The 10845-nt window shown below is 57.2% G+C and overlaps 2 protein-coding genes across 2 annotated transcripts; both read right to left on the bottom strand.

The window, feature by feature from the left end:
- Positions 1–246: 246 nt before the first annotated feature.
- E0L32_011449 (uncharacterized protein) lies at positions 247–4788 on the bottom strand (the record flags this gene model as incomplete). The annotated part of the gene is made up of 8 exons (XM_031134179.1): positions 247–825; positions 909–1394; positions 1458–1699; positions 1769–2377; positions 2455–2462; positions 2508–2608; positions 2664–4031; positions 4090–4788. The coding sequence occupies 8 exons, from the start codon at positions 4786–4788 to the stop codon at positions 247–249; spliced, it is 4092 nt and encodes a 1363-aa protein (XP_031000608.1).
- A 1615-nt stretch (positions 4789–6403) lies between these two features.
- On the bottom strand, positions 6404–9357 carry E0L32_011448 (uncharacterized protein; the record flags this gene model as incomplete). The annotated part of the gene is made up of 8 exons (XM_031134178.1): positions 6404–7532; positions 7586–7676; positions 7741–8148; positions 8205–8292; positions 8346–8363; positions 8412–8496; positions 8718–9074; positions 9131–9357. The coding sequence occupies 8 exons, from the start codon at positions 9355–9357 to the stop codon at positions 6404–6406; spliced, it is 2403 nt and encodes an 800-aa protein (XP_031000607.1).
- Positions 9358–10845: the final 1488 nt, after the last annotated feature.

The raw sequence follows: 10845 nt of genomic DNA, 5'->3' as shown, positions 1-10845 counted from the left end.
GGGGGGTTCAAATCAGATGGGAGAAGTACAAGTTCAGAGTAGGAGATAAACAAGATAGCGCCTCATTTTCCTTTTCATCTGGAAGAGGTAAGATCCAAAGCGGCTCTGGTGTGCTATACAAAATATTATATTGGTGTTTGTCCTACTTCTCACATCTGAGTGTCCTTGATCTCTCTCCTGAAATGTGATTCCTAATATATGAGTACAATATCTCCTCGGTGACTACCTACACACCATACACAACCCCTACGTCCACTTGGACCTCCACGTCGACGGTGTCAACGTGCTTCTACCCGTCTCCAACTTGCGATTGACATCGGGGATCCGATACTCGGACGTCCGCTGCCTCCGCACCGTGGCCCAAAAGTCGTAGTTCCGGTCCTTGCTCCGCGCAGCCAGGTACTCGGCCCGCTCGCGGTCGACCCTGCGCCTGGCCTTGGCGTCCCTGGCCCCCTGCGGCTCGAGCCTCCGCGCGTACCCCTTGCCGCCCTCGACGGCCCTCTTGCCGTACCGGTACACGCGCGTGAAGACGCTCTGCACGCGGAAGCTGAAGGCCGCGACGAGGCTGCCGACGATGAGCACGGCCGAGAGGGGCAGCGAGATGGAGCCGATGGTCGACAGGGGCAGGTTGCCGTCGCCGCCCCACTCGAGCGTGTTCATGCCGAAGACGGAGGTGAAGAAGGACAAAGGGAGGAAGATGATGGTGAAGGTGGTGAAGACCATGACGGAGCGGTTCTGGGCCGAGGCCAGCTCCGTCTGGATGCGGGACCAGCGGACGTCGTCGACCTGGGCCTGGCGCTGGGCCATCTCGAGGAGCTTCTCGTACTGCCCCCATCCCCACCCCGGAAGGGAGTTGTTAGTGTGTGTGTGTGTGTGTGTATGGTAGGATGGGAGAGAGGTGTTCTTACGTCCTTGCGCGTCGTGTCGACCCGCCGCAGCATCTCGACCGTCTGCGCCCTGTACTCGTCGAGGCTCGCCAGCGCCTCGGCGAGGTACGCCCGGCCGTGCGCCGTGAGCCCCTCGCCGCCGCCGCCGCCTTCTTCTCCGGGCGGGGCGCCGCCGCTGTTGTAGCCGCGCATGGCCTCGACGACGGCCGTCTGCGTCTCGAAGAGCTTGTGCAGCGTCGTCAGCTCGTCCTCGAGGTCGCGCAGCTCGAGCAGGGCCGACGTGTGCTCGCGGTTCGCGCGCTCGGCCTGCTCGAGCTCGCGCTTGTGGCGGCGCTTGATCGAGGCCGCCGACGCGGAGCCCTCCGGGTCGTCCGGGTCGTCCGAGTCGTCGATGTTGATCTGCTTCCAGGTCTGCATGCGGAAGGACTTGAGGGACGAGGTCATTCTCTCGGTCTTTTTGGCAGGAGGAATAATCGTTAGCTTTCGATAGGGGGAGCTTTTGCTGGGCTAAGGAGGAGAGGATATTGGATGGGTTCGGAGGGGGGAGAGAGGGAGGGAGGGACACAATACCAGCATGCCGATGGCCTCCTCAAAGATGCGGAAGATCTCGAGGTCCGGGTGGGAGGTCCGGTCGAGCAGCACCGTGACGGCGTGCAGGACGATAAAGGCGGCCAGGTCCAGGGCGTTGTCGGTGTGGCCCGTGAGGTCGCCGTTGAGCTCGTTGTAGACGCTGTTGCGCAGGTCCGCCTGCTGGAAAAGGGGCCCTTCCTTGGGGCGCGACTCTCGCCTGGGGAAGAAGGTGGCCAGAGTTTCTACAAACGAACAAAAGTCAGTGTCAGACACATATCCCAATCTTCGTCACGAATAGGAGGAGGTTTTACTTGTGTCGATAGCCCAAAGCCACAACTGATCAACCATCAATACATTCCCCTCTTTGTAGCCGTCCGCCTCGGCGTCAATATCGCTCTCAACATAGTCGTCAAACCGAGCCTTCTTGCCCGCCTTCTCCCCACCCAGCTCACTCGACCCGGGCGTCAGCGGGATCGAGCTCAGCCGCTTCACCGACCCAAGCTTGTCCGGCGGCGGGCCCGACCCAGTGCTGGCCTGCTGCTGCTGCAGACGCTGCACGGGAGGCACGGGCCCGGACTCCTTGGTCAGCTTGTACAGCATCTGGTCGTCGTCGCGGGCGTACGTGTCCTGCAGCGACGGGTAGCCGAACTGGTCGAGCGTCCGGCGCACGTTGAGCGGCGGGTCGAACCCCTGGTACTGCCAGATGACGCGGGCCTCGAGGGACTCGAGCTCGGCGATCTCCTTGGGCACGGGCCGCGCGCGACCATGGCTCATGCGCTTCTGCACGATGTAGCGCCGGCGCAGGACGTTGAGGTAGGTGTCGAAGTTGAGGTAGGGCAGGTACACATAGAGCAGGCGTGGGGAGCGTGGTTTGCTGACGGTGGTGCTGATACCGTCGGCTGATGGTTTGGGTGAGGGGACTGATCAGGGGTTTCGTTGTTATATTTTTCCTCTGTGGAGGTAAAGGCGATGAGGGTGTTCGTGTGTGAAGACTTACGAGGATCGCTGGGAATCACGTTACATGCTGGCTTTACAAAGGATGGCTGAGACCTCGAGTGCCGTCCTTGAACGTGTTTGGATACCCAGTGCTCGGTGTTAAAGAGCTTGGAGAAGTCGTGCCCCTGGCTCTCCCCGATCTTGTTGAAGATATCCTGTCCAACCTGTCAGTCATCTGCTCTGGCCGAGATCCTAGAGAGATCATTATACCTTGACCCAGAGCGGATTCGTGAATGGCAAATGTATCCACATGAACTTCCGCTGTGTCGGATCCGGCCTGGAAAAGCCGGCCGTCAGGTCCCTGAGCGCGGAACCCTTACTCAACCTCTCGGCCCGGACCTGTTGTTGGCTCCTCTCAGGTTCCTTGGGTTCGGTGGCAGGTCCAGATGCTCCGGTCGACTCCATCTCAGCCTCGGCTGCTTTGCGGTCAGACTTGGGCGATGTTTCTTCCAAGATGGGCTCAGACATGGTACTCGCCGTACCCTGGCTGGACCGGCTGGCTGGCCTGTCGAATCCGGGTGTGGAGAGCGGTGGTACAGTCAGCGACTGAACACGGCGCATGGCCTCGGCCGGAAGGGACCTCGAAGCCGTAGCTGGGGACGGCCTGGTAACCACAATGTCGGGCGAGGGCTGCGCCTCGGACCCCTCCGGTGGTGCCGAGTCCTCTGCGGTGCTGGGTTGGAACATCCTCTGCACATTCGTCCATATCCCCAGCCCTCTGTTACCTCTACTCCCCCCACTGATTTCCGCACCCTCCGTCGCGGCTCTCGTGCGGCCAGCAGACAGGGACGCAAGAGCCCCACGCCGCTTGACCTTGGCCAGCCGCTCCTCCAGACACCTCTCGGGCCCCTTCTGCATGAAGTCGGCCAGGTGGTATTTCGCAAAGTACAGCCGCACGGCCGTCTCGGCGTCGTCGGCGTCCGGGTCGTCGTAGAAGCCGATGAGCTCGACCTTGACGTGCTCGGGCAGCCGCAGCGGCGTGTGCACGTACATGGCGCTCAGCTCCTCGGCCCTGCGCACGGCGGCCGCCAGGCGGCGCAGGTACGAGCGCATGGTGCGCGGGTTGCCCGGGCCGAACGAGGCGCAGTGCGCGTGGTCGCTGTCGAGCGAGTAGACCTGCTCCTGGCGCACGCCGACGAGGCCCGACTTTATCGAGCACAGCGGCGCGCTGAACTGCACCTCGCTGGCGGCGGCGGCGGTGGCGGCGGCGTAGGCGCCCGACCCGGACCCCGACAGCTGCGAGTCGATGGTCTCGTAGAAGGTCCAGATCTGCAGCTCGCTGGCGATGTCGCAGAACTCGTCGTGCAGCTTCTGGAGCTGCAGATTGCCGAGCTTGAGCTCGTGGGCGAGTGAGTGCGGCAGGGGGTGCTGCAAGCGCATTATCTCCTGGATGCTCTGGCTCAGGATCTTCATGGAGAGGTAGCTGGAGCCGCGGTGGGGGGTGGCGAAGAAGGTGACTCCGTGGCAGTTGTACAGGATGCTCCGGTATGCATCGTCCTTTGACGATTTTAGAAGCGCCTGCTTGACCACGAGCCCACCCACACTATGGGCAATGAACAACAGAGGCCGAGAGACATTCTGACCTCACAATAAGCAACCACTTTGATAACAAGTCTACTCGTTCAGATTTGCTCACCAATCCTTCCCGACTCTTGAGCACCTGGTCCAGCAAGTCACCCGCCAGCGACGCAATGTCCATCCCGTCACGCAGCTCCCGATGCCGATACAGCATCACCCGCGCGGTACTGACATACTTGCGTATGCCCTGCCGCACCCAGAGCTGGCCCGCCCTCGGCAGGTGCCGGTTGATGGCCGGCGACAGTATCGCCTCGCCAGCGAGCTCTTTGATGGCGCCGCCGTTGTGCATCGGCATCTTCACGGCAGCAGCAGGGCCGTCGTCGCCGTCGCCGCCGTCGCCGTCCTCCTCCTCCTCCTCGCGGTCAAAGTACCCGTCCGGCAGGGGGTCCCGCGTCCAGGTCTCGACCGGGTCCGCCCCGGGGCAGGTCACGCAGACGACATCGACCTTCGTCTCGTTGTACCCGGTCCCGGAGCCCGCGACGTCGCCGTCGATGTGCGCGAAGCCCGGGGTCGGGTCCGCGCTGCCGTGCCGGGGGGGCTTGAGCCGCGCGTCGACCTCGGCCAGGTGCTCGGCCGTGGCGCGGACAAAGTCCGAGGTGCCGGAGACGTCCGAGTTCCTGGACCCGGCCTCCGGGTGAGTGTGCGCGCTGAGGGAGGGCCGGCCGCCGCTGCTACGGGGCCGGTCTAGGGAATGCGCTCTGGTGTCGCCGAGACGGGCGGCCGGCCCTTCGTCATGGCCTTGCTGGTGTGACGCCATTGCAAGTGCCCTTGGATGTGCTATGTTTGGAAGGCTCTCTCCTCAAGGGTACTACTTAAGCCATATGTGTGTTCACAAAGCCACATGAGAGATGCAACGCAAACGATCGTTGTAATTGGACGTGGTCATACAAAAGAAAAGAACCCGTAAATATGTTCCAAGTGAAGAAACTCGTGCTTCAGGACAAAGTTGAAGCACTCAACCGAACAATATAAAAGCCAAGCGCAAGAGCCGCGGCGACCCGCCGGTCAGCTTACCCTCTGTCTCGCGTCAAAGCCATCGCATCTCGGACATGGGATGGATGGATGAGCGTGGTGGTTTCGTGCAAGTGATGGTGTGGTGTGGTGGCACTGGCAACCCGCATCCCGCACAGTCGCTGCACATATTCATTTTCCAGGGTCCATCATTACCTTGAACGAAAGAGTCCCCATCTTTTCTCACGCCGATTCGTCTTTTCCAGCCCTGGTGTTGTGTTCTGGGTGGCTGCCTGTACGAGGCGAACGGACATGGGTGGTGAAATTACTCATCTCTCCAAGTTGGGATACGTAGGCTCGGCACTATGTGTGAAGAGAAGAATGGGAACGGACTGAGAAGCTGGAGCCAAGGTGCTGGGGACGGGATGACCCGCCGTTGGAACGACTCCATCCCCCTACGAGAGCTAAATTTGGCCCCATAGGGCGGGTGATGCGCTACCGACTTCCGCTAGGGGCTCGATGGAGCGACAGGCAGACTCGAGAAGGTCACATTGACGCCGGCGCACCCTTCTGCTGACAGGCATGCCCGAGTCATCTGAGCCACCCTCCAAGCTAGGTAGATCTGCAATATCAGGCTGCCAGCCGGTCAGCCGCTTTCAATACATGCATTGCCTTGGTGGAGACTGAGTTGATGAGGGCAGTAAGCTGCGGAAGGACGCATGAAGGCTCACTTCAACTCTCAGGAACTCCATCTGTGTTGGTGATAGTCCAAAGGAGGACCAAGTGTGGAAGAAAACGGAAATTTTGGATTTGCATACGACAATTCTCAAGCTGATGATTAGCCAAGTTGCCAAATTCCATTCCAGCTTGCCAGGCCTTTCCTGAATATCATCCTTGGATGCATCCGCAGAGTATCACGCATGTATTTCGCCCAAAATGACGAAATGTGAGACAGCTAAAACCATCTAATGCTCATACCCAGTAATGACATGTTGCTTGTTCTTCCAGACCCCTTTGGAAAGTACGAGTCTCAGATCTCTTGCTGTGTGTACCTTCGATCTGGACAGTTGTAGTTCTGTCAACCTATGCGACACGAAAGGCTCCCCATTTGGGAGTGTCCCCTACCCCTCAGGTGGCTGATCGCAGTAGCAATAGAGGATGTCGCATCTCAGCTTGGGTTAACACAATCCTATTCTTCGGTCCACTCCTTCGAAGATACTTCGTATGTGTGTTTTCAAACTGTGAGAAGTGTTGCCGTCGGTTGCCAAATGCCGAATGAATGGTATGGGTTGGTCGTTGTGAAGAAAAAAAAGATAGTAGAACACACTCTTGCACCGCAGTCCTTAACTTGCTTTTTTTTTGGCTGTTTACGTCGTGTTTCGATGATGGAAAAGGTAGAATAGAAACCAAAACCTTGCCATCTACTGAGGCGGCGGAGGAAACTCCTGACCGAGGTCAAGACTGTGCCAATCCCAGACATAGCCGAGATTTCCAAGCTCAAAGCTGGACAAGTCGGTGACTTCTGGTACCACATTGAGACCAAACATTTGGTTTGCCGAAAAGTCTTGTGTTGTCGGAAGATCTGGAACACCAGGCGCGAACATGGCTGTACCAGGGTGCATGGGAACGTGTTCGACCTCAGGCAGGACCATCGGTGGGAAAATACTCGTTTCCACAGCATCAACAGTAGTGGCCAGATCTCGGAGAACCTCTGGCTGTTGGTGAACCGGGTCACCCTCATCTTGAGGACCGGCAGTTGCCCGAAGCCGCTTCGCAGGCAGGTGGCGACCAAAGATCGCGCGTTCCTTCTGGCTAAGCGGCAAGTCGTTTGCCAGAGTTCTGAGCACTTTATAGGCAGTGTCGGCAGTCTCGGTGACAGTGCTGAGTTTATTGAGCGCATCCAGTGCCATTTTAATCGGCTCCACAAGCTCGTCGCGTCGAGGAAGCGTCCCATTATGATCGTGCTTGATGGCAGAGCACAACAAGGCTGCGGTGTCAAATAAAGAGAAGAAAGAGAAGTGAAACTTCGCATCATTGGGGTAAATATCCGTGAAGAGCTGCTGCGCAGCGGCAACAAGCTTCAGGGCGGCATCGACCCCCTTGGCCCGGATGTTGCGCTCGAGGCTCGAGCCATTGCGGGGAACAGACTTGATGATATGTGGTTTGAGTGGCACAACGATCATGGTGAAGGTGATGGCGTGGAAATACGGTCGTGCCACGGGCAGCCACGGGTGAGATGCATCCCATCTCGTGTCGGGGTTCTCGGTGCGAAGGGATGGAGGGAATGTGGTTATCCACTCCTGAATTGTGTTCGACAACGTTGCAGCAAGATCTGCAGGGAGCGGCAAGTTCAGAACTCCAAAGTTCTTGTCGATCAGCTTGATTAACTGACACTGGAGAAGGATATGAGTGAAAGGAGTCGAAGGCCTAGCTACAGCGAGAGAGCCATCTGCAGGCGGTTCTAGTTCGTCTGCGTCCAGGCGGGGGAGCTCGAATGTGCAGTTGGCAAAATTGATAATCAATGGACGGCAAAGAACTAGCGACATCTCCCTGCACGATGATGAGCATTCATATGACCAGGAATAAACTTGGTCAACACTTACCAGTCCCACATGTACAAAAGGCTCCAGAGGCGCTTCCGCATGTCGATATCAAATTCGCTCAAGCCGCGAGGGTGCGAGTTCTTGTGAATACCTCCAGCCCAGTCAGCTCATAAGTCTACCAAGACGTGGTATCGGGGAGCGGCACATATACTTACCAAGTTCCTGTGCTTCACGAATGGCAGCACTCAGGACATGCCACGCCTCGATGAAGAGGGCTTCTGACTTGCACCAGAATGCTGTCAGAAGTTTCTGCACAACAAGAGTCATGCCTCCCCGACCCGGTGAGATTGTAGCACTCAGTCTTTTCGCAGCTTTTGCGAATCTCTGGTTGAGGACCGAGGCATTGACCCCAAGCTCGGGCTCGACCCTATCCCGCAGGTCGGATTTGAGAAACTGGCAGGAACAAGCGCAAGTGAGCAAGATCAAAGAAGTGAGCTCGGGTGTCAGGGGCTTGTTGGCCGCACGGTCACTCCACCAGTCGCTATACTGTTTTGAGAACTGAGGAGGGTACAGGATATAGTAGTAGTAGTTCGCTCTGCTGAGGAAGTTCTGCACAAGAAGATCTAGAATGGCCTTAGCAGGGCTAGCAGTACGGCTGCATTCGAGTATTGATCCATACCGGTATAGTACCTGTTGGGCATGACCTTGAGGGCTTCATCAATCTCTTCCGATTGTCCCTGGGAATCATCCGAACTGGCTCGTGTGACCTTGCTCCATGTTAGCAAATGCTGCCGGCTATGGCAGTGGTGGGCAGGCATACGCGAGTGACTGGGCCCAACTTTGGGTCGTTATATTCATGATCGATTCCGAACCCCATAACTCTTACTACATCGCTGGCATCGATGTCCCGGGCTTCAGGCATCGGCCCTAGGTTCTCCTCACTATCATCACCTCGACGCTTCCTAGACTCCCTGAGGGAGGAAACGATCAGAAGACAGATATCATTATGGAGTTGTGCCCTTACTGAAGAGATGGATCACTGGACGGCGATTCGCTGTCTGATTTGGATTTTCTGGCAACGAATTGACAGAGTTGCGGTACTTTTCTGGCCTGGCAGTGGTTGCAAGGCCACTCGCGGTTACACTGGAGAGGAGTCAATAGACAAAAAATGAGATCGGGAAATGGCCAGTACCTTTTGCTTTCGCCGCTGGCATTCAAGACAGGCCGTGAAGGAGCGGCCGCCGCCTTTGCCTTTGTCTGTTCCGGGAGCCATACTAGATTGTTCTGCTGTTGTGGCCTGGAATCACAGGCTGGGGAAGAGATGAAAGCCAGAGCAGAATCTGGCCAGCCTGAGAAGCCCGAGAAGAATCCAGTTGGCGTCGAAATGGGATGTGGTCGCACAATACGAGATCCCAATGAAGCGCCAGAAATGCTGTGACTAATTCCAGCACTAATGCGCTGGCCAAGGCCCGGTTGGGACGACCGAAAGCATAGCGACCTGCCCCTAAAATGCAGCTCTCGAACGGTTCGACCACCAGTGAGAGTACCCCTGTTGGTCGTTGCTGAGTGTGAAGCCAGCCTGCTGTTTTGCCCTGGCCGTCTTACCCGCTAGGCAAGGGTTCATGGCTTTCAGGATCGAGTCGATCAAGGGATATCAACACCGCCTCGGTCAGCTGCTCTGCGAGTTGCTCTAGGGGAGCATCAATGTCTCTTCCGCAGCGAATCGCAGCTGCAGCTCGGGACAGCCCTGCATACACGGAGGTATTGGCAGACCGCTGCGGAGGACTGTTGAGCTGGTGCTGGGTAACACAGGCGGTCCAGGTTGTTGCCATAGTTCCATGGTGGGCTGTTGAGACCTGCCATTCTTGTCTCAGTGCAAGATGCTCGGAGGCTTGTCAGACCGCCTCTTTTGTCTCGGGTCAAGTTCATCGGGAATGACAATGACTTCAACCCTTGGTTGTTTTGGAACCCGGTCTGGTGTCGAGATGAGCATGCCACACCCATAGAGACAGACCAGCCACTTGGCTCTCAGGACGGTTTCCACTTCTCCCACGTAAGAAGCAAGAAGAACAGTCGATCTTGACTTCGCCTTGGCGAGGTGTGAAAGCATGGCGCCTCGCAGGTGTGCTTTTCAGGTGTCCAGCTTCGCTCCGCTCTTTGTGACGCCTCGTTTCGGTCATTGGCGGCATCTCCTCGCCAATCCACTGCGAAAGGTCCGAAAAGCACCTGTGCAGGAGCCACTAGGCACATGGTAGGTTGCTCGGTAACTTTCGATGACCGGTCTGCATGGATGCAGTCCGTCAACGGACGAACACTTGATGAACAGCGCTCGAACTGCAGAGGTCGGACCCGATGTCCTGTGGAAACGGAGGTAGGTAGCTGATGTAAACCAAGCAAACGCTGCCGCCCACCCATTGGACCGTCCAGGACTTTCCACCAGGGCAGTCTTGGACGGCGTGAATAAGACTCTGGAGGGGTTAGAGTAACTTAATGAGCCTCACCTTGGGCGTGGTGGTGAGTGCATGCCACACCTACTCTTCGGTGCCCAGGATTTCCAAAAACAACCCAAAGTTGACAACATTCAGTCTCTCTCTTATTCAGAGGGGAAGCGACGTCTAATATACCTGCTCCATAAGACCAAGACTTGGCCCCTTTCTCGCCTAGCTATTCGACTGCCGCAATTGAAAATGGCCTGATTATGCTCATTATTGGTTAAGCGCGACCCCGAATTTTGTCGGAAAGTGGTAAGTGCTGGATTACAAGCGAGGGACGGCAAGAACGACGCCGTTTGGGATCCAGGCAACCGCCGCTCTCAGCCATGCCGACTTTTCTCGGTCTACAAGCAATCATGTCCTCTCACCTTGGAACCCAAAGAAAGATCAAGAGCTCCAAATCGTACGATGTCTCTGCGATAGTCGAATCATTGCTGTATGCCTGGACGCGCTGCAGTGTTCCTGTGCGACATGGAAGTTGGGCTATGTTGCGCAAACTGCTTGGGCCCGTACGCCACTGGGACGACGATCGCAGGGAACAAGACTGGATAGTTGAACAGGCCAACGTCGGCAAACAACACCGTCCATGCTGCTCTTCGATGTTTGTGAAAAGAGATCTCACCTGGCCTAACTAGGTTCACAACGTGGATCTAGACTCGTCCCCTCTTACTTGAGGATTTTCAACATCTTCCTGGCGTCCAGCTTCATGATCCGCGCACCCTTGCACAGGTGTCTAACTGTGCACGGGGCTGATGTGTTGACAGCTTGTGGTACCTGTACTCGGCAAAGGGCTGGGGAAGACGGGAAGAACACATGGCCTGCACGCGG

Source organism: Thyridium curvatum (genome assembly GCF_004353045.1).
Source record: "Thyridium curvatum strain D216 chromosome Unknown NODE_106_length_115904_cov_88.197656, whole genome shotgun sequence".
Taxonomy (NCBI): Eukaryota; Fungi; Ascomycota; class Sordariomycetes; order Thyridiales; family Thyridiaceae; genus Thyridium; species Thyridium curvatum.
Note: the sequence above shows the minus strand (reverse complement) of the source record. Positions and strands in the feature narration are given on the sequence as shown.